Here is a 24,720-nt window from a genome sequence, read left to right as displayed (position 1 = left end):
ATATGTGAGAGTTGTGATAATTGCCTGGGTGATCTGCAGACACATTGGAAATGATACCCCGAACATTACAAACAACTTGTCAGTTAAAGGCGTGATAACCTTTACAGTTCATATACCTTCTTCTCAGGTCACCAGGTGGGACCTTTATTTCAATGTGACTGAGGTCTATGGCCCCCGCGGTACCTCAGGGAAATGGGCTATATCAAAGAGATTCCACATAGTGTTTGATTTCTCTTGAGCGGTATGTGGGTACCACATGTGCATCTTCCACATGCTGCATCATGGTATGGAGAAAACGAAGAATCCCCCACTGTATTCCCTATCCTATAGCTAGCATACTTAAATCCACACGCCTTGGTATCCATTGAGATAGGTAATTCACAACTCCCATGGGCCTGCAGATGAGGCTGACACATGTCTACCAGGTCTTGAATGGTGTACACATCCACAATATTGCTGCTATTTTAAGTGCTATTGGATGATATGATGCCTCTGTGGGTGATGATGTGCACCACCATGACTCATAGCGGCAATAATAGATTGTCGCATTAATGCATTAATTAATGCTGTGGTAACCTCTAACATTTTTCCTGCAATCCTCCAGAATGACTCTGAAGACTTTGCTGTGTTTATCATCACTATGATTTAGAATGACTTGTCATTTCTGACTCAGTCCACCATCTTGGTTTACTTCATTTACATACATGGTGCCCCTGATTTTAATACTGGTACTCACTGGTATCTGCTTATACATCCATTGGCATATACCCCAGGTTATTCTGTTCCTCAGCATTCACCACTAACAGTACATGCATGTCTGAATTGGGTCTATATCATATTATCAAAATCTGAATCCACCGAACGCCTCTTCATTGACCCATTTTATTCAAAACCTAATGTCCTTGAATGATCGTTATATCAAACCTTTTTCCCATGGTTAGTAACCAGTGGGCCAACCTAATGATCACATCAGAAACACAGTAATTTAAAACCCACCCCCACACCCCTCCTAACTAAATATACCAACTCTGACATACACTACAGTGGGGATAAGGGCAAATTCCAGATGATAGTCCACTGGTTACTACCCTGGGAAAAAGTATGATGCTACAATCATTTGAGGATGTTAGGTTTCGATTAAAATGAGTTGATGAAGAGAAGTTCACTGGATTCAAATTTCGATAATCCAATACAGACCTGTCTGAATCACACACATCCTGTGTGTGGCCGGTCATCATGCAAAATTGTTTACTGCAATATGTTAAGGCTTCTGAATTCCAGCCGTCTACTAGCCTGATTGAAAACTCTTCAGTTCACAACAAATTTTGAGAATGCTGCTGTTCAGTAGTTAAAGGCAGAATATGGAAGAACCTCATATATTGTTAAGGCAAGTGACAAGCAAATAAATATTTAAATGCTCTGTCATGGCGCCATTCTGCACAGTAACCTGATCATATCCCCCTAGAAATCTCTCAGTTCATAAATACTTCTGTACTAAACTTTACCAACATCTCAAAGAAAGATCTAAGGTTAATCATTTTATGATTACCTGAATATTTTCTTCTCACCTTATTTTTTTTTCTGTTTTCTACTATTTATAAACTATAACTTCCAACAGAATTATACTCTTCCAGTTCTGACCTCTGTTGTGAACTCTGAATACTCACCCTATTTCTAAATTGCTCTGAATATCTTTCCTTTTACTATTCCAAATCTTTAAAAAACATATGAATCTAGAGCAAGACAAAACCAAGCTACTGGTCCATATACATTTAATTGAATTGAGGTTAAGTAACAGGGTAAATATGCACACATAAAATTAAAATAAAAACAAGTCATCCAAGCTGTTTGTGCTTTTTTGTTAATCTTTATTGAGAACTTAAGCAGCAGAACACTGTTAATGAATTTTACATCAAATTTCATTTCTTTATGTCCATGGAAGTGTTTGTGTTTTTACATATTAGTTTCATCAGATTATTTCACAGGTAAAATTACAGGATGAGGAGATCAGCCAAAAACAATTTTGATTTTTTCTTACTTTTATCTATAACTTTAATTTTTTTATTTTTTTATCCTTTACATTAATTTAATTTATTGTTTATTAATATCATAATTCTTTCTCCAGATGTCCCCGTATGCTGTTCCCCATAGTCTATCCCACCACTAATTTATACCCATTGTCCCATTCACTCCTTGATATTAAACCCAAGTAGATTGGTAAAAGACCGGGCTTCCATTTCATCCCACTTTTATTTAGATCACATACTCTTATATATATATATATATATATATATATATATATATATATATATATATATATATGGGTCTACTTCTAATGACCGAAACGCCGATTCGCCGACAGTGAAATCACCGACACGAAACGACCGACAACGCAGTTGACCGACACGCTCGAATCCCGACAGACGGAAGACCGACAAGGGGAATGTGTAAGCGCGACCTGGTAAGTATGCGATAGTGAGGGATTTAGGAGTAGGGAGCGGACAGGTAAGTGTGCAATACTCAGGGATGTAGGGTTAGGGTGTGTGATAGGTGAGTGTGCGGTAGTGTCGGAGCTTGGGGTTCGGGTGTGTAAGTGAGTTAGGGTTAGGGTGCAGGTAGGGAGAGTGTGCGGTAGTGTCGGAGCTTGGGGTTTGGGGTGTGTAAGTGAGTTAGGGTTAGGGTGCAGGTAGGGAGAGTGTGCGGTAGTGTCGGAGCTTGGGGTTTGGGGTGTGTAAGTGAGTTAGGGTTAGGGTGCAGGTAGGGAGAGTGTGCGGTAGTGTCGGACCTTAGGGTTAGGGTTTGGGTTAGGGCTAGTGGATATGTGTTGTAGTGTACTGTGTTGTTTACGTGTAGTGTGTCGGTGTTATGGTGTTCGGTGTTTCGCGTTGTCGGGTTTGTGTGTTGTCGGTTTTCTGGCATCGGTGATTTCTGTGTCGGGGAATCGTTGGTTCGGTCTTTAGAAGTAGACCCATATACATATATCTTCAATTTTATTTTTTGTTGTGTACTTGGATTTTTCCTTTTAACATTGATTAGGTAATATTTCCCAACTACTGCAGCTTAACACTTGGTGTATATGAAGTAATTATAGCAAAAGTGCCAGTCACATCTTATACATTCTAAGTTAAAGAAAACTGTTTGTATTAAGGCACTTTTGGTTGGTTTGAGCAAACAGGCATCTTTATACTGGTGGAAAATACCCCATTCATATTATTACAGTTTTAACCTGATTAGCTGGTAATCTCAAAAGAACCACATGTTGGGAAACTAAATAGGGTACATTTCCTTGATTTTCTAGCCATAATAACCTAGCCATTCACCAAATAGGCTTTGTTCCTCCCGAACTGGCAGAACTGCCAGATTCACACAAAAGTAGGAATTAAACCCTCTGTATTGATGTTATTGGCCCTTTCTTTTTAACCTATAGACATACGGTTCAGAAATAGCAACTCATATCAGTGCTTTTAAACTCTGTATTCTTTATTCTTTATTCTTCATGTTTATTTAATATTGGACTGTTCTGTATGCTGATCCCCAAAGCCTTTCCACTGCTAATTTACACCCTCCCTACTCCACTCACACCATGTTATACAACCCAAGTAGACTGGTAAAAGACTAGGCTTGCATCTCGCTTATATTTAGATTGCGTACTCTTATTTATGTGTATCTCCAATTTTATTTTTTGTCTTGTGTTTTTATCTCATGCTCTTAGATTTTCCCTTACAGCTTGGATTACATAATACGTCCCACCTATTGCAGCTTAGCTCTTGGCAGATCATAAGAAGCTATAGTGAAAGTGCTCATCACATCATAGGCATTCTAAATTAAACAGTACCACTCATATTAAGTCGCTGGTAGTTTGGTAAGAAAACCAACATCTGTATACTGATGGTATATTTACTCCCTTCGTATTATTACATATTTAACATGGTAAGTTGTTTATCTTGCAAAAAAAGCCACATCATGGGAAACTAAATAAGGCACATTCCTTGACTGACAGAACTCAATGCTTTGCCAGAGATGGTCTGCATCTGTCACCCCTGGGCTTCTGAATACTGGCCAAGGCTCTTGCCACCCCTATAGTGCCTTTTTTAGGTGGTGTTCCAAAGACCAAATTGCCACCATAACAGCTACAAACAAATGCAATCTGAGAGTCATGCTGCTCAACGTTAGAAGTCTAAATCTCAAAATGCACTCACTTGAACCACTCCTTAAAATGGATAACATCGACATTTGTGCTGTAACAGAGATCTGGTTCAAGGCAGCAGAAAGCACCCCTGCACTACCAGGCTATAACTCATTCCATACCTTTCGCCCCAGAAATTGGACCGAAGCTCCAAAGGCGGTGGTGCTTCCATATTCATAAAGGATGTGCACACCTCCAGACTGATAGCCCAACATAAAGGATGTGCACACTTCCAGATTGGTAGCCCAACATAACGCATCTGAGATACTTCAGGTGCAGCTAACAGTGAGTAAGACAGCAATTCAGGCCGTAGCCTGCTATGGGTCCTCACCCATGTCCCAAGACTCACAGTCCACATTCCTAAGCACCCTGGAGAATATTAGGGTCCAACCTAACACTGTCTTACTAGGTGACTTCAGCTATCCCTCCATCAACTGGGTAAACTAGTCATTTATCAATACACTTGCCCAACATTCATTAATTCCAATGCCGTGGATCAGCTTGTTCTTACCCTCACTAGAGGTAGCAATATCCTTAACCTGGTCATTACTAACATGGGCGACCGTTGCTTTACATCAATAGTCAGCTCCTCCCTGGTTAGATCCAACTACAAACTAATCACCTTGGAAATCCACCCCCCCCCCCCCCCCCGCAAAGGTAACCACCATAAAAAACTTCTCTAAAACTAACTTTGGGCTCCTAAAAACAGAGGTGACTAACTTCATGGCACCCATGCAAATGGAGAATACTTGCATGACCACAGAATCATACACCAATGCACTGCACGAAGACGTGCACAAATGCATGGATCTCACCATACCCAATAGAACCACAATGCTCTCCTCCAAAAAAAGGAAACCAATCTGGTGGTCCCCTGCCATAAACAAACTCCACAACAGGAGGAGGAAACTGATGCAGAATAAGGTGAAGTCCCAAGACTGGAAAAACTCCCTTATCAGCCTCAACAAAAAGTTGAGATACCTCATAAAATCATCTAAAGCTAGCTATGAAAACATAATTGCAGCAGATAGTAAAGATAACCACAAGGCCTTCTATAGTTATGTAAAGAATCTCCATGGCAGTACCCAGATTTGCTGTGGGCTACTGCACAAGTGTACCTCCTAAACCAAGCCAACAGATATTGCCGGTATACTGGCCGAAAGATTCAGTGCCAACTTTACCCCTCTCCCCTCCAAAGGACCAATCACAACACCAGTAGATTGCCAAGCACCCAGTATTACTGCTGCACAGGTTAAAACAGCACTGTCCAAGGCCAAGAATACAGCTTCTATGGGACCTGACAATATCCCTGGTTGTGTTCTACATGAACTACGGAGTGAACTGTCACCTCACCTGTGTGCCCTGTTCAACCACAGCCTCACCTCAGGCTTTGTCCCTACTGAATGGCACACTGTCCATAAAGGAAGAGTGACTACAGACCCTGGGAACTATTGCCCCATTAACCTGATGAGTCTGATATGCAAAGCTATGGAACGCATTATCATGGACCTAATAAACAACGATATGGGGAATCTCTAAACTCTGGATCCCACACAATTTGGTTTTGTGAAGGGTAGATCATGCCTGCTCAACTTGGTCGACTTTGAGTCGGTCACTAGAGCTGTGGATGAAGGCAAGGTGGTTCATACAGCCTACCTTGATCTGGCCAAGGCTTTTGATACCATTCCCCACTCAGGAATCCTAGAAAAACTCACTAAGCTTGGCATCAACCCCTATATCACTAGGTGGGTTGCAAATTGGCTCACAGATAGAACCCACGGTGTGAAAGTAGCTGAGTCCAAGTCAGACTGTCGACCAGTCACGAGTGGAATCTCACAGGGCTTGGTCCTGGGTCATCTCCTGTTCGGTATCTACTTTCTTTCTAGATGTCTTACCATTCTCTTTCTCTTCCTTGTGAAATACCGCAACGTTTCTTCTCTTTTATTTGCCCTTTGTGACATTCTAACTCATTCCATGTTCATGTCACATATGATGTTTCAAAAACTACAATAGATACTCCTTTCTGTCTCAATCTAATTGTGAAAAAAACACATTTAGGGGGATTCAATATACCCTACACAGTCATTTTCCACAGTGTGCATGTCGCACAGCGCTCACCCCCACGTAAACAAGTTGACCACTGTGGCATGCTAATTACAACATAAACAGCTGAATTGCATGCTAATCAACCAATCCAACTTAGTGGAGCTATTCAAGAAACTATAAAGCATCCATGTAGACTCTGTGCGGGTTTTCCCTGCAAATTTCAAAACTTTTGGAATACAGCCATGGAAAGGAGTCTACATGGACAGAATGCTTGGGGCTGCTGCTGCTTTAATACATTTGTATGTGCTACAGGCTGACGCCAGTGCTGCTGATGCTGCTAATAGGCCTATGCTGAGAAGGAGAAGAGTTTTCAGACCCCATTTAGCTTTGCATAACCTATATTATGTGGAAGTTATAGATTGCTACAGGGTGGACAAGGACATACTAAAGGAACTCTGTGAACTCTGCCGTCCTCAACTCAGAGCCATAGCCAAGGGAGGGGAACCCATCCCACTGGAGGCAAAGATATGTGTAGCCCTTTGAATCTTAGTTACAGGTACCTTTCACAGACCAACAGGGGACATGCTGGGGGTGTCAAAGGCATCAGCATCCAGGATCCTCCATCAATTGTTGAATGGTATGCTCCAACATGCCACTGACCACATATATTTCCCCGTAGTTCTGAGGATAGGACCAGAAATATGCAGGAGTTCTACCATGTAGCACACTACTACACCTCCCAAATGTACCAGATGTTTGCTGGGGGGATTTTCCACAGAGTCATTTACAGGGGGATGCAGGCTATGCACTGAAACCGTGGCTGATGACACCCATTAGAAATGCACACACACACATGGAAGAACGTCATAATGAGGCACATGCTCAAGCATGTGTTTGGGTTGCTGAAGTCACAGTTCTGGTGTCTAGATACATCTGGGGGAGCCCTGTAGTACAATTCATGGACAAATACAGAAATATTCACAATATGTCCCATGCTACACAATATAATCCTGAGGAAACACCTTTAACAGGATCAGCAAGGTGAGGGGCACACATCCCATTACCAATGCCAATGTGACCACAACCACAGGCAGATGAGGAGACAGATGGGGAATCAGCAGCTGCTGTTGGTGTAGGCAGATGTAGGCATGCTCAGTATGCCCTCACATTGGCTGAAAGACAAAGCATAGCACACACACTCAGTCACCACCTAGGGCCTGAAAACCTTCCTCCTACTCACATACATATAGTAACATGGATGCCAAGCAAATTATACAACCTTTACTGCCCCATGTATTGGTTGTGTCCTGCTTGTATCAGACAGAGTCAGCTCTGAACTAAAACTGTGGCAACTACTGCATTTGCAAGGTAAGTCCTGAATCTGCAGTGTATTGTTTAATAATATGAATGTGTGGCATATCCTTGCATTTCATTACTTGGTCTGGTAAGCATGGAAAAGGCAGGAAATTTGTACAGAAATTACCTTAACTTGACAGCATTGTCTTATTTGACTTATATGTCCATTACTAAGTAGTAGGCCTCAGGCATCAAAGATTCACACACAGTCATACCTCACAAAAGTACTGATGAGCACTACATGCCCTCAGTTTAGCACCATATGTTTGCACTGGACAACCGGACCCCCCCCCCCCCTGAAGCAGACAAGACCTAGACAGCCAAAAACAGAAGCCATATACATTCAATTAATACTACTGGAAATCGAGCAAACCCGCTAAGTGATGTTGCATGGTAGTTAACAGCGAGACCTTAAGAATGATTAGTAAAATAGGAAATGTAATGTAACTAGTCCTGTGGCAACAGGTATAAGTGTAGGCCTGGAGTACAGATGGTCCTGAGCTCTAGTACATGATGTGCAACCTTTTTTTCACTGTTATGACACTACAGTCTACAGCAATGAACTGAAAGACAAGTGTTATTTCAACCTTCTTGTGGCAAAAGGTGTAAGTGTAGAACTGTCATACAATTGTCCTGGGTTCTAATACAGGATACTCCATACTTTTTTACTGTTGTTCCACTTCCCATAATAGTCACTCTCACTTATAACACTTGATATAGTGGAGCTGATATTAATTATATGCATGAAGGCTGACACTGTAGTATTGTGTCAGTTATTTATTTATTTATCTGTGTATTATCACATTTATTATCAGATGCATGACTGTGGGTATACTGTGTACTATATTCCTGTAAGTATACTTCTGGTGTCTGGACTGGCATGGCCTTCACATTTGCCTAACACACATACACAACTGCCTCTGCATCCAATAACCCTGCTGTTGTAACTGGAAGTAAGTAATGCCTCACTGCTGCTCTCCACGTACCATCGCACAAACATGTTGCTTGGGGTTGCACACTGCTGAGCAATGCATTTACATGATGGTAAGCAGAGTGCAACAGTTTCAGTGTATGCACTACCAGTAAATGTGATAACTGGAACTGGTGGGAAAGCATTTGCCTCCTTTCCTTTAGATATATGGCAGATATGGCATACATTTGTGGGGAAGGTGCCAAGTTTAGGGCACACAGATGGGGTGTCCAGGAGTCTTAGATTTTATTGGACTTGTAGTTAAGAACCACAGTGACAGACCTCTGCAGGTGGGCTTTTCTGGCTCCCATTATAGGTTTTAGGCTTGTGATAGTTTAGCACAGGCTGTATCCAGTGCCACCAGTATCCTGTGTACTGGAGAACAGTGTAGACATCATTATAATGACCTACATAGGAGGAAGAGGGATATCCTCAATTGTTTGGTTGAGGAATTTAGGACTGTGGATATCCCAACCTTGTGTACATATCATCTACAGACAGTACTTGTAAGACTTAGAAAGCTGAATAAAGCTAAATATAGGCAAGACTGGTATTCATAATGATCTTCTGTTTTTTTCTGTTTTTTTTCACAACTGCCAGTGACTGTGCATGCAATGTCTGACTCTGAACCCATGGGGCTAGATTAGTGAGGTTGAAAAAAGCTTATGGTATGTATGCAGAAGAGTAGTGTTATTATAGCATTAAAAGATAAATATAACTTTTTTGATATTTTACAGAGTTGTATCAAATTGGGCATGCATATCTCAACTGTCAAAGCAAGTATGCATGCATTAGTCTGTAACACAAACCAAGAGTACTATATTAGACTTTAATCAGAGGTTGTTTTCAAATACCATACTTTTTAACTATATAATACAGTTAATTCTTCCATAATATTTAAATTAAATTAAAACCTCTGTACCAGTGGCGCAAGTGCCCTGCTGTAAACTGTAATCTATATAATTGCAACACGTATATGTGCAATATATCACATGTCAATGATTACTTGCTGCAGTTTGTAGTAAAGTGTGCATCTGTTAAGAAGTGGTAGTCTTAAAAGTAAAATTTAAGAGAGTAGAGTCAAATAACTGTATTAATGCATTGTATGTGTCATTTGAATGTACTAACCTTATCTCGTTTTTTCTCTAACTGCAACCCTTATCTCTCTTTTTTATTTTATTTTATATTTCATATTAGCTATAAAAAAATTTTCATTATTTTATTTTATTTTATTTTATTTTATGAATACATTTGTACTTTATATTATTTTATTATTGTAAAATATTATTTTTTATTGTATTTTATTTATTTTATTTTATTTTATTTTATTATGTGTTGTTGAAATGTGTCCATGTCATCCATGTGTTCTATACCACTAAATGTTCCACAGCACAGCAGGGTAGGCCTGTCACACAGATCTGCCTGATGCCCCTCTCCACTGGCTATGGCACCAATGCCCAGCACATTTGGTTGCCAACCTGGCAGTACTGCCTCTGCTGTCCCTGGATTACCGCCATTCTCAGTTAGTCCTGCCCTGTAGGCTGGTCTTGTGGTACCCTATGGGAGCAGAGGCAATGGTGGTGATTTTTATCACCTGCACTGTGTTGCCAGAAATGATGCATATGGTAGTGTGCTGCACCACTGGTGCATGCCTATGTTGGCTGAAGAGGCTGCTCTCCCTCATTTGGCATAGTACTAGGAGGAGGAGAAGGAGACATCAAGCATTCCAGCCAGTGACAGACTGAGGTGACAGGGATGACAGTCTAGTGGGTAACGACTCAATTCTCACTGTCAACAAGCTTTACTGTGGGTTCGTGATGTCCTCACCTTCACTCCAATCATGGTGGCCCCAACCGTTTGTGAACATCCCACTCCCTTTCTCTTGCTTCTTCACATATTCACATACCCATCTCACCTAGCCCAGACATACCTACATCCCTTCCCCAACATTCCTCTCTCTCTCAAAAAAAAAAAAAGGAAAAAAAAAAAATGGGCACCTGTCCCACAAAAAAAAAATCATCCCATACATAGCTCTCCATTTCGCACATGTGTCTTCTTAATACACTTGATTTGGTCCAATTGGCTGCACAACATGATTGTGTTGTAATCACCCCTCTCTATCTGGAGGTGACAGTACAAATTCAGTTAATATTTTCCACATATGTTCACCTTACACTGTTAAAGAAATGGATAGCTATAGTTCTTTCTTCCCTCCCTCCTGCATATTCTTCCCCTGCTTCCCCTTTGTTCTTCCCCTCCTTGCTCCCCATTTCACCTCTGTCCTATCTAGGCCATTTTACCTTTTTAATTCATGTGCGAAGGTGCTCATCGTGCATCAACGAGCAGCAACGGTGAATGGTGGCAATGTATTTAAAAGTATTATATACACCTGTATTTGAACCCAGTACCATCTGGTCCCAACAATGTATGTATCAATGTATTTACATGTGCTACCACACAGTCAGTTAAGTGGTAGGTGTATTTCATAGGCTCAATACTAACTGTCAGACTTTAGCAATGTGGCTCATTTTTGCGCACTGCTTAGCTACACTGAAACACATGTATCACGCATGCTTATGTACTTTGGTAACCGTTGCACAAATCTGCTGCTCACCGTACTTTGGAAATGTTCATATTATGCTGAATTACTCCTGTTTATTGTCCATTTCCTGTGTATAACATGAAATTACAGGTGGAAATATTGCAAACTGAGGGCCCTAACAATATGTCACTTATTTACAATATATCCATGTGTAGCCACCCCCCAAGCCCTGCAACTCTGGTGTCTCAGTACTTTTTCCACACATATATCAACCACAGTACAACATGTAATATCATTGTTGTGTGCTATGCAATGCACAGCAGTCTGGTAACACGCAGAACTACAACTATTGACTATAGCAAGGCTAGGGAGGGAATCAGCATGGACCATATCCACAGGGACATAGGTTATCTTGAGCACACTTTACCCAACCCATTTTGTTTTTGTCAGGAGTAGATCTTGCTTATTGAACCTTGTGGACTTCTTGGATACTGACCCCAAAGACCTGGATGAGGGATAACAGGACATACAACCTATATTGACTTATCCAAGACCTTTGACACTACCCCCCCACTCATATCTCACAGGGAAGATCTCCCATATGGGAATTAAGCCATACGGTAGCAGAGGGATAGGTAACTGGCCCACTGACAGAACACACAATCTCAAAGTTGTGGACTGCACCTCCACCACTAGCCACTTACCATTAGAATACCACAAGGATCAGTGCTGGGCCCTCAACTGTTTGCAAACTACATCCCTAAAGCACAGGCAATGGTAGATGGCCTGTGATTTAATAGGTTTGCAGATGACTGGTTACTGGAGGCACTAGTAGAGAGTCACCCAAATGATGGTAACATATTACCAAAGGGGATGCCACACACAAATGATTGGTGCCAAATTATGGACTGAACCTTAAAGCATGCAATTCTTCATTATCCCCTTTGGCAGTGAAGTACCTCTGCTAATTATGATATGCATAGCACCCCTGTAACCTCAAACACGGTGTTGTGAGACTTGAGAACCCATTTTGATAACAATCGACACTTTCATCACTATGTGTCTGTAGTGGTGACACACACATTCTGCACACATCATATATATGAACATCACATACAAGACCAGGGAGGTCATACCTTTGCAGTACTCTACCCTTATCAGATCACTAATGGTGTACAATGCTACCTTCTGTCTGTACCTCACCAGACACCTTCAGCAATTGGAGAAGACACAAGGTTTTGCCTGATAGACTGCAGGGCCTCCAAGTATGAAATACATCAAAAGAGTGAAAGACCTATCACTGTACTCAGTATCATGCAGGCTGCTGAGAGGTGATCTATGCCTACCCTACAGAGCAATCTCAAGATCTGCCCTACTGGAAATGTTGGTCATCGGCAAATCAAATCCTGTGACAACGCAGAACATGTTGGGGAGAAAAATATTTTCCCCAAAAACTCACACTCCTCTGCAGTAGGCTCCCACTGCATGTGAAGCAATGCTCCTCACTGACCATTTTCAAGCACAATCTTGACTACTGGTTGATTGTAAAGTCACTTCTGAGGTGGCACCTATGTCGCTCATGGACAGGGCCAGTTGGTGCTGCTCACAAAATCAAAATCACAAAATCATTTTGCTAACAACAACCATCCAACCATGCTCAATAATGGTACTTGTGTTTTTACACAGATAGGCTTCTAAACATTGTAGGGCCATTAGGCTAGTAGCCTCCTATGAACCTATGAAGTTATAAATTTATGCAGGCCTCCCAACATGTTGTCTCCCACATGTCATCTACTATAAGGTCACCTGCACTCTTGTAAAAGTCAGACGTGTGCCGTGGCACTTATGTAAAGTACTGTGTTATGTACTCTATGTACTTAGATAGGCAGGGGTTCTGTTCTCACTGCAGTCAAGTGTGTGTGTGTGTGTGTGTGTGTGTGTGTGTGTGTGTGTGTGTGGGTGTGTGGGTGTGTGTGTGTGTGTGTGTGTGTGTGTGTGTGTGTGTGTGTGTGTGTGTGTGTGTGTGTCTGTGAGTGTGTGTGTAGTCTCTCTAGACAGAAGATCATAAGCATATATCCCACAGTTACTGCTCCAATGCCAAGGATTGACAGCATTTTGATTCTTGCAGATGCATACACATCAATTTCATGCAGTCCACTCAACATCTTGTCTCAAACATGGCCTGATGATGTCATCTACTATAAGTTCACCTACAGTCTTGTAAAAGTCAGACTTGTTCCATGGTGCGTGAAGTACTCTGTTCTGTCGCCTGTGCACATAGATAGGTAGGGGTTTTGTTCTTATTGCAGTCACCTGTCTGCATGTGTGTGAGCTCTTGCCTGACATTCCACAGAGCATTTTACACCAGTATGTGGTGCTCTGTTATATTCTCCTCAACATAAACTACTGATGTCATCACCTACAAAGTGTTGTCTGACACACTCCAAGTCAGACTTGAGTTGTGGTGCTTGCCCAAAGTACTGGGTTCTTTAGTCTGTGTATATAGATAGGTAGGGGTTCTACTCTCACTGCAGTTAACTGTGTGTGTGTGTGTGTGTGTGTGTGTGTGTGTGTGTGTGTGTGTGTGTGTGTGTATGTGTGAACTGTTGCTTGACATCACAGAGAGCAATTTACACCACCATGTGGGACAGTGTTATAGTCTCCTCAACAGACACTGCTGTCATCAGCTATAAAGTGTTGTCTGACACACTCCAAGTCAGACTTGAACTGTGGCACTTGCTTGAAGTACTGGGTCCTGAGGTATGTGTACCTAGATATGTAGGGGTTCTATTCTAACTGCAGGCAGCTGTGTGTGTATGTGTGTGTCTGTGTATGTGTGTGTGTGTGTGTGTGTGTGTGTGTGTGTGTGTGTGTGTGTGAGCTGTTGCCTGACATTACAAACAGCCTTTTACACTACCATGTGGGACACTGCTATATTCTCCTCAACAGACACTGCTGAAAGAGAAACATTGACGAGTGGATGGGAAACAAAAAATTTACCCCGGGGATCACTGCAGTGGCTCTGCTGGACAGAGGCACAGAGAACTAATGGCTCTGCTGGACAGAGACACAGGGAACTAATCTAAGGGGGTGGCGAAAGCCAACATATTCTGGCTAGGCTTATAGATGCCTTCGGGCAGATAACCTAGTACTTACCTATGAACCTATGATGTTAACAGCTATAAAGCATTGTCTGACACATTCCAACTCAGACTTGAGCTGCGGTGCATGAGTAAAGTGCTGTTTTCTGTAGTCTGTGTACTTAGATAGATAGGGATTTGGTTATCCCTGCAGTGATCTGTGTGGTGTGTGTGTGTGTGTGTGTGTGTGTGTGTGTGTGTGTGTGTGTGTGTGTGTGTGTGTGTGTGTGTGTGTGTGTGTGTGTGTGTGTGTGTGGATGAACTGTTGCTTGATCAGCATGTGGGACACTGTTATTACCATATTCTCCTCAGCATACACTGCTGATGTAATCAGCTATATTGGATTTTTTGATATGCAGTACTCCCACCAGGGCAGGTTCATCCTATACAATAAAGATTATAGTGACATGGCTTTTAATCTATCCACATATGTCATGACATGGTTAGTGGGCCCTTTGTTCTCTCCAGGTGCTGCATGTGTCTGGTAAGGAATGTGCAAAATTTAGCATTATACTCTATTAGTGTTCTGAAGAAGTTTGACTATAGTGTTGTCATACAATCCTAAGATCTCAATATGATAGCATGACTTATGATATGCACAACATAGGCTTTCAATAGCAGTGTGGATGTATGGTGATCAAAGTTCTGATTCCTATCTACATGTGTTCTCAGTGCTTGGATCACTGGGTTTATGTATAGCAGGACTGTTGTCAGTGCTGCACTTAACATGGAATTCCACTTTTCACACACTTATTTGTAGATCATGTGTCTTTGTCAACATTCAGATGTCTGTGTTAGCTCCTCCTGTACTATGTTATCATTATTGGGTGATTGCACCCAATATGCAAGAATCAGCAAACCTGGTAAGCCAAAGGCCATATACTTTAGCCTGAACTGTCTGGAAATAGATTTCAAACAGTGAAGGGCCAAGCACAGATCCCTGGGGTTTGCCAGTAGTGACAGCTCTACTGTTATAGGTTGATTTACCAACTTTCACAGTATATGTTGGTGAGCCATTTGGTTGCCCATCAACAGATGTAAGGGTTACTACCCAGATGGGAGGGATTCTGAATGATACCTGCATGGGGGACTGTGTCAAAACCCTAGGTCAGATCACGATAGGCAATATGCATGGTCTTACCTTCATCCAGGCCTATCACATGGAATCAATGGGCTCTGGCAATATCACACATCACCTATGGTGTGACTCAGCACATACACCTTCCTGATACAGTTGAATGCACACACTTCAACACACCCTCCACATCGGCCATGTTCCCATACAAGGGTCTACATCAATATGCATCCACCTGAGTTGGGGGGGGCAGCATCTGATGATTGTATGTATAGAGACATCCTGTCTCTCCTCTTGAGGTAGACCAACATGTCATCATGGACCTCTTCTACATGTACACTAGTAATACTCTGGCTGTGTGCAACAGAGCTGCATGAGTTGTTAATGCTAAATCATGTCTACATGGCATCTCACTATGTTGAAATGTGTGATGTGACCTATATCTCAGATCCAGTGATCAGATATGTACATCAGGCCTGTCTGCTGGGCCCTTTCTTGCCCACTAGTTAAGTGATGGACATCACAGATGACATTCATATGAGGTGTCCAAACAGCTGCCTGAAGGACTACAGCTTATGGGTAATCATTGACTCGAACTGCAATAGTATAATACAGACAATATCAACACATACCAAAAACTGCTGCCACAGGCAGACCTTTTGATGTGCAGTCAACACAGGCCACTAGAATCTCTTAACATTTCTCGTAATCCTACTCAATATTAGATTTAGCTCTTGCTTTTAGAAATCTTATTTTATTTCATTTTTCACAGTTTTACTGTGAATATATATATTGTGAAGAATACAATATAAATAATAACCTAAACCTGTACAGAGTATATATAGTGAAGGACTCCACATAAATAGTAACTGAAACTTGACAAAATACATATTGTGAAGAATTTGACATAAATAGTAATTTAAACTTGTACAGAGTATATATTGAGAAGGGCAAGACATAGATAACTTAAATTTGCACAGCATATATATATATATATATATATATATATATATATATATATATATATTGTGAAGGACTTCACATAAATAGTAATATAAACTTGTACAGAATATATATTGCAAAGGCATAGTTGGGTGCTACATTTTCTTTTTGGGGCATTTTTGGAGTTACTGCATAACTGCAAGGGGCCTGCTCACTCAGAACATAGTAATGACACTGGAGGTCCCAGCACATGCATTTGTACTCCCCATATGCCCCAATGTATTCAAAGTAACACATACCCGATACTTTTTTGGGAGGGATACACTTTCTTTTTTTTAATCTAACTCACTTTGGTGGGTTTACTTGGACAATTTGCCCGTGCAACTTAGAGAATGAGTTGCTTGGCAACTTATCATTCAGGAATCCATTGGCAGCTGTTTTGCTTAATAAACTAGAAAGTACTTTGTAGTTATAAGTGTCTTCTTTTTTTAACTGCCCAGTCATTTGTATACCTTGAACACAAGTACAGTACTGCATGCCTTATTAGCACTTTTGTTTCTTGTTTCCTGGAAATATTCTTTGTAATACTTGTCTGATAAAACCACTAATGCTGTGTCATATGTGTATTTCAGATTCTGTTAATTATTTTGAAAACATAGGTCCCTAGAAATTCGGCAAAAATAAAGCCTGATTAACTGGATATTTCAAAGTAAAGCACCCAAAAACAGGGACACCATATAGTCAAAATAATTGTTATCCTGAGTACACTATTCACCTGCTGATTAACCATGCTGTTATATAGTATAAAGCTCTTCAAGGAAGACTCCACTCCTTTCCATTCAGGACTGTTGTTGGCCAGCAGGAGTTATGCCAGTGCAGTATGCCTGAGGTCTTAGGTTAGAGACCAAAATGAGAGCGAATGTCATCCCTTCACTTCTATGATTCTCACAGGGCTCAAGCAGAGGGTGCGCGTGCGCACGTGTGTGTGTGTGTGTGTGTGTGTGTGTGTGTGTGTGTGTGTGTGTGTGTGTGTGTGTGTGTGTGTGGGGTGGGGTGGGTGTGTGTGTGTTTGTGTGAGAGTGTGTATGTGTGTGTGTGTGTGTGTGTGTGTGTGTGTGTGTGTGTGTGTGTGTGTGTGTGCATGCGCGTGTACACGCGTGTGTGGTTTTAATTTAACCTTAATCACTCTGTTGGGGGTTTCCTAGCAGAAAGGATAATGCTCTTCAGAAAAGACTCAACACCTATCTGTCCAGAGACTCTTGTAGGTTCAGCAGGAGTAGGACCAGCACCATAGGTTTTGGGTTCAAGTCCCAAATGAGAGCTAATATTTTCTTTTCCCTTCAGTGATTCTAACCATGTCTAAGCAGAGGGCTTTCTCTGTTTTGTGTATGTGTGTGTGTTTGTAGAGTGACATTTTTCCAGTCACCTTTGCTGAAATGTTCATACAAAATTCATGGAATGCTTGCAATGTGGCAAATTACGGCTCCTGTAGAACTTTTATTTGTCCTGTGACAGGGGTTGCGAGATTATATATGTTGTAATAGATATCCTCTGAATTATAGGTCCCTTTTACCTTGCAAAATAAAACACTGACTGCAGAGGTAGGCACACCAAAGCAGCCAGTGCATAGAGTATTAAATACAGCCATCAAATAATTTTATAGCAACTACTGGAAAATGCATTTTTCACTGCATGCCAGTATGTACAAACGGTACCTATATATGTCAATTTTTCTTTACCAAAATGTGAAATACACATGTGATAAGTTACCAAATTTGGAACTGGAAGCACGAAACATAGTGGAACAAGTGCAACAGTATTTATACTGTTTGTGTGGTACAGACCATCACTATTAATTATGAATTTATAGTTTAAAATATCTATAGACAGTGTAATATTACTATCTATTTGTAGTATGGAGTGTTTTCTATTGCTAAATTTTGTGATTTAGCTCATAATATGTGACAGATGAGAGATGTTTATTTCACAAAAACTGATTTTAGGGAATGACAGCTGCAAACATAGTTGTAGATATTACTCATTTTCATATATGTGGTATTAAACGTAATCCATGTTACAGGGTTCTGTGCTGTGCCTTGGTTGTTTGACATCTACTTTTCTGAAATAAAACTCAATATTAAAGGGCTCTGACTGACAAAGTCTGTAGATAACTGCAATCTAGGAACAGTCACTGAATTCCCAAATGACTTAGCCATCCTGCAGAAAGGTTTGCCCCAAATAATAACTGGTACCGAAATAATAGATCAAAACCAAATGGCAAAAAATGCATTACTGTATCCATTCGGAAGTCATCTATTCCAAGGAACTACCACATCACCAATATACCCCTAAGAGGTGACATAAGGAATTTACATGGTCAGAGACCTGATTTTTGACCAAGATGTATCCATTGTTGTAAGAAAGTCCTTCTATATTGTACAAAGGGAGTGCATCTAGATTTAGGGATGTCATTGTCCCTCTTTACTCATCCTTCATTAGGCCAGTCATTAAGTAAAATGGCCACTTTGGCATGTATCTGTCCAGACACATGCGACAACTGGAACGCCCACAGAGATACCTTACTAAAAGGATGCAAGGCCTAAAAAACATATCTTACATGGACTGACTCAAAGCCCTGTCAATATACTTGGCATCCTACAGACTGCTAAGAGGTGACCTGCGACTGGCATAAAGGCATCCTTTGACTCAATACTGATGGATTTACCTGGAACCTCTAGGCTTTCAGCTGCTGGCAAAGGCTCTTGCCTTCCACATAGTGACTTTTTAGGCAAGGTCTTGAAAACAACACTACCAACATGAAATTAACCACTCAGAACAAAATAAGGGTCATGCTGCTAAATGCTAGGAGCTTAAACCAAAAACTGCACTCCATGGAAGCACTTCTATCACTAGAAGATTTATCTGTCTGTGCAGTCACAGAAACTTGGTTCAAGACCTCAGAGAGTACCCCTGCCTTGCAAGGCTCTAATGTCTTCCCACACCTTTAGACTGCAAAATGAATGTATGAAAACCAAAGGAGATGGTGTTTCAATCTATATTGGAGATAAATTCACCTCCTGTCTAGTTAGACTGGACAACTCCATGGAGTTACTCCAGGTCCATGTTATAGTGGGTAAAACCCCCATTGAAGTCATAGTCAGTTATAGATTCCCTCCATGGGTCATGATGTCCACGAAGCCTACTTAAACTGGAGGCAATTCAAATTCTACCAAATGCACTGGATATGGGGGATTTCAATTATCCCACCAACAACCAGGAAACCTTCTCTAGCCCTAATTCACTAGCTCAAAAGTTTCTTGACTTTGTTAATTCAAATGCCATGGAACAAACTGTCAAGTTTTCCTGACAAGGGGAACAAACATTCTGGATCTGGTCCAGACCAACATGCCAAACAGATGCACTGCTGCAACTGTCAGACCTTCATTCGTTGAAACTGATGACACGTCAGTCACCTTCAAGCTGGCACTAACACCAGAACTCACAAAGGATGAAATCAGACTAAAAAACTTCACCACGCAAACTATACCCTCCTTAGTGAAGGTATAAATGCATTCCAAGCCTCACCCCAAGCTGGTAGTGATAACTACATCGAAGCTTACAGTAAAGCCCTGCACAATTACTTGCATAAGTGTATAAACTTGGCTTTACCAGAAATAATCAAAACCAGTGGCCCAAGTAAAAATAAGCTGCCATGGTGGACATCCAGCATCAACAAACTTTACAATAAATGCAAAATGTTGCTGTTGAAGAAAACAAAGGCAAGGTCCCAACAATGGAAAAGCACCCTCCTCAGCCTCAACTGGCAAATAAGACAACTTGTCAAATCCTCTAAGGGCTCCTTTGAGAGAAACTTAGCAAGTACAGCCAAAGATAACCATAAGGCCTTTCACAGCTGTGTACATAACCTAAAGGGTAGGACCCAAGCATATGTAGAACTAGTGGCCAACGGTATCACAAGCACTGACCCCCACAGATATAACAAACCTGGCAGTGGTCCCCTCCTAACTTACAACAAACCTTCCCCCAAACTCCCCCCCACCCTACACATCTAAAGAGCAGGTCCTCAAATCCTTGTCCAAGGCAAAAAAATCACAGCCTCTATGGGACCAGATGACATCCCAGGCTGTCTTCTAAACAGGCTAAAACATGAACTAACATCAGCACTAAGTACCCTTTTCAATCATAGCTTAACCACAGGCTTTGTTCCTGAGGAATGGAGAGGAGAGGTGGCTTAGCAACAGACCCAGGGAATTACAGACCCATAAGCCTAACCAGCCTCATATGTAAGGTCATGGAAAGTATCATTATGGACCTCATAAATAAAGTCATACTTGACCTCCACACCCTGAATCCTACCCAATTTGGTTTCGTGAAGGACATAGCCTGCCTGTTAAATCTGGTGGATTTCTTTCAAAATGTGACCAAGGGCATTGATGAGGGCAAATTTGTGCAGACAGTATACCTTGATCTGGGAAAGGCTTTTGACACAATCCCACATTCAGGCATTACAGATAAACTTAGGAAATGGAATGTAAACCCCTTTGTAGTAAAATGGGTTGCCAACTAGCTCACAAACCAGACAAACACTATCAAAGTGGGTGGCTCCACATCATCCAGCAGACCTGTTACCAGTGGAGTGCCACGGGGCTGGTGCTGGGCTTCTACTGTTTGGTATACACGTCTCAGAATTTCAGAGCAAAACTAAGGAGTTGTGGCTGACCAAGTTTGCAGATGACTGCAAACTAGGTGCAATCATTGAATCCCCAAATGATATCAGTATACTCCAGGAGGGTATCATGCAGACCATTGACTGGTATATTAATCACGATCTCAAACTGAATGCAAAGAAATGCATCATCATTCCCTTTGGCACAAATAATGTCCATTCACACTATCAAATCAACAGCAATACTCTAAATACCCATGAAGTGCTAAGGTATCTGGGATCACAAGTTGACTGCGACATTGACTTTGTCCACCATGTATCTATTGTAGTAAGGAAAGCTTTTTATGCAGCGAACTTGATTAATAAAGGCATCACCTCGAGAGCAAAAGAAGTTATAACCCCCTATATTCGGCACTTATCCAGTGCATAATTGAGTATAGTGCCCCGTTTGGTATGTACCATACTAAGCATCTGCAGCAATAAGAGAGACCTCAGAGGTTTCTAACAAAGAAGACCAAGGGCCTCAAGCATGTGCCTTAAACAGGCTGAATAAAGTCCCTGTCACTATACTCCATATTGTATAGACTTCTTAGGGAGACTTATGCCTAGCCTACAGAGCAATCCAAGACCCAAACCTAATGAACTTGCTGCATATCCATAAATCAAACGGGACTATCGATACACATTCCAGGGATGTAAATATGGCCTGTGACCTAAACAGGACATGCTGGAGGGACATATTTATCTCGCAGCAACTGACACGTCTTTTGAATAGGATACCCATTCATGTAAAACAGAGCACCTCTATGACACTGTTCAAGAGGAACCTGGACAAGTGGATGGGCATCATAGTTTCTTATTGGGTATAGAGCCCACAACCCTCCTGGACATGGGCAGTCATCATTAAATCCAGTCTTGGGTATTGACTAGCATTTCTATGGTATTACATTTGAATGAAATGGCTATGCTTAAAATGACCTCCTGGTCAATAGCCCAGTAAATCATCTATTATCCTATGATCCTATGATATCAGCAAGTCAAATGGCATCATAAATACTTGGTCTAGGGATCTAAACCTCTTCTGCAACATCAACAAAATGCTGTGAGGGGACAGGTATATCTTCAAGAGGATACTGCTGCTCTGAAACAGACTCCCCATCCACATAAATCAAAGTTCATCCCTGTCCATATTCAAGCACACAGAAAATTTACACCAGGACTGCCCCCTGTACTACTAATGGACACAGGCAAGTCCTAAATGCATTATCCCATGCATGGGTCCCCCCAGATGATCTGTAGTATGATCCCAGTTATTCTCATTAGAGGTAATATATAATTAACAACCATGGGATGAGTAAAGCCAATCTATAACCAAATGGGATAGGTTAAATTGAGCACAAAAAAGGGAAACTGGCAAGGCTTAAAATGACTCTCAATGGCAGTTAGCCTAGTGCTTACTTATGAACCTATGAACCTACAATCCAGAATCAACTAACAGGTATATGTTCCTTTTGAAGTGTAGTTCTGGTTGCTTCTAATGCAGCTTTCCACCTTTTTGTATGACCTTCATTTCCATTTAGTCTATCCCACTAAGTTCACTGCACATCACTAGAATTCTCCTTTTATTGTAAAAGACATGTTCACATGATTCGTTACACCTCCCTCATGTACTGCTTTCATTCATAGTGCCAAGGTACTAAACAAGTCCTAGGACAGAGATAAATGGAAAGGGACATAGTAGAAAATGAGCAGATATATACATGCATACAAGTAGACACGTAGACGCCACATGTGAACACACACACACACACACACACACACACACACACACACACACACACACACACACACACACACACACACACTCAAGCACACACACACACACACACACACACACACACACACACACACACACACACACACACACACACCCACATGCACTCACACACACGCTCATGCACACATTCATGCATACACAAACACACTTGTAAAAACATACATACATACACGTGTTTGCACGAATACACATTCAGACACTGACTAACATATTATCTAAGCAGTCACCTTACAGCTTTCTTCTACTCATCTTCCTTATGTGCTACCCGTCAAAATTCATATACTTACCTCTTCTAGGTAGATGATGACCTCAGTTATTTTCACTTCTGTCCTTTTCACCAGATTGTTCATTTCAAGCTAAAAGAAAAATGTGGTGCATCAGAACTTGAAGATGAATAAACATTTGGAAAGGGATTCATTATACCATTTTAAAAGAAAAGATATTCTAGCCAAGATGCTAGAAGCTTAGCTCAGTTACATTGCTTAATAGCTGACCTGGACTTCCAGCCACTGTATAGAGATTACAAGCTTTGATGGCTGCATAAATCATTAACCTGGAACTGTATATCATGAGATCTAAGGCTTCTATAACTTGGTAGTAAACGTGCTCTGTTAAAACTATGGCCAATGTCTTACTGTATTGCTCAGCTACATGTTATATTGAAGAATACATAGGACGTCTAAGCCCTGCTGTGTCTGTCAGGTCATCCCATTGTATTCTGCATTCATGGACTTCAGCTGATTTTTTTCTCATTGGTGCTGATTAGACAAATTAAAATACTACATTGTTTTGTTTTGCTTTTTTCTAAGGACTGTTTGAGGTCACCTACCACTTCTTACCTTTCGTACTGATATCTTATCCGGGACGTACCCGGACAACATCTTTACATCTATGATGGCCATGTTGGAGACCCTACGTTTGCCAGTATAGCTGGAAAAACAAATACATGACTGTTTAGATAAACAAATCCTCCAGTAACCATTCTCATTAGTAATTCATTATAAAACAATCACAAACATTTCCAATTCTCAGAACTAAAACTGTCTACTTAATACATTCTTTGCTTATTCTTTCCTTCATCTCTTCCATTCAATGTTTCATTATTTTCATGTAGAAAGATCCACCGAAGCTGTAAAATCTCATTTAAACAGAAATATTAACCTTATAATTCACTGACACTGGAAGCTTCTCCTCCAAAATGAGTGTGGCTACTAACACAATGAAGTTCAGTACAGTTATACATTGATATTAGCGGGAAATAACAAATTAACAAATGTAATAAATAAATAAATAAATAAAAATAAATAAGTGATGTTAGGCAGGAAGAAGTCACCTTTTAGTTTAATATAAATGACTTATGCAACAAGAAGTGAAAAAAAACAACGGGTTGGCATTGAGTATATCTGACATCCATGAATATATTTCTGTTAATCCTTGGAACAGGAAGTTGAGGAATCTCAGGAAGTTTGGGCAAACAAGAAAGTAATACATAAAGCTACGGTGCTGCACAAGGAGACCAGTTAAGAATGAATGCTATTAAGGTGCACAAGAAGATGATAGAAAAGTAAGAATTCCAACAGGTTATTAAGGTACACAAGAAGATGATAGAAAAGTAAAAATTCCAACAGGTTGTATATCATTTTTCACTATCTATGAACAAAACTTCAGACATGACTAGGCAGGCTGCCACAACAGTGAAGGGGAAAAATGATTCCCAACCGAAGGAGAAGGGGGACTACATTACACACTCTCATTCTATAATTATTCCAAGTTCAAGATCCCGCTAACATGTACAATTGCAAATACTTTGTTTTCCAGCAAAGACTAGTCGTTTTTTGTTTTGCTCAAAGTGGTGCACCCAAGATTTAGTAAGATTAGAGTTCAAACTACATAACACTAAGGTAGAATAAATGACTGAATAATCAAAAAAAAAAAAAGG

The 24,720-nt window shown here is 40.9% G+C and overlaps 1 protein-coding gene across 1 annotated transcript in view; it reads right to left on the bottom strand.

Annotated features, from left to right (window-relative positions):
• The window catches only part of LOC122808690 (alpha-2-macroglobulin-like), a 1,814,690-nt gene that overhangs the window by 141,151 nt on the left and 1,648,819 nt on the right, over positions 1–24,720 (bottom strand). Inside the window, exons 32-33 of the mRNA XM_044079678.1 lie at positions 23,621–23,711; positions 23,069–23,137 (exon numbers count right to left, since the gene is read on the bottom strand). Coding sequence (XP_043935613.1) covers positions 23,069–23,137; positions 23,621–23,711 — 160 coding nt within the window. The remainder of the gene's footprint in view (positions 1–23,068; positions 23,138–23,620; positions 23,712–24,720) is intronic.

The sequence above is a fragment of the Protopterus annectens genome, chromosome 8.part0 (assembly GCF_019279795.1).
Source record: "Protopterus annectens isolate FY-2018-M chromosome 8.part0, PAN1.0, whole genome shotgun sequence".
Taxonomy (NCBI): Eukaryota; Metazoa; Chordata; order Ceratodontiformes; family Protopteridae; genus Protopterus; species Protopterus annectens.
Note: the sequence above shows the minus strand (reverse complement) of the source record. Positions and strands in the feature narration are given on the sequence as shown.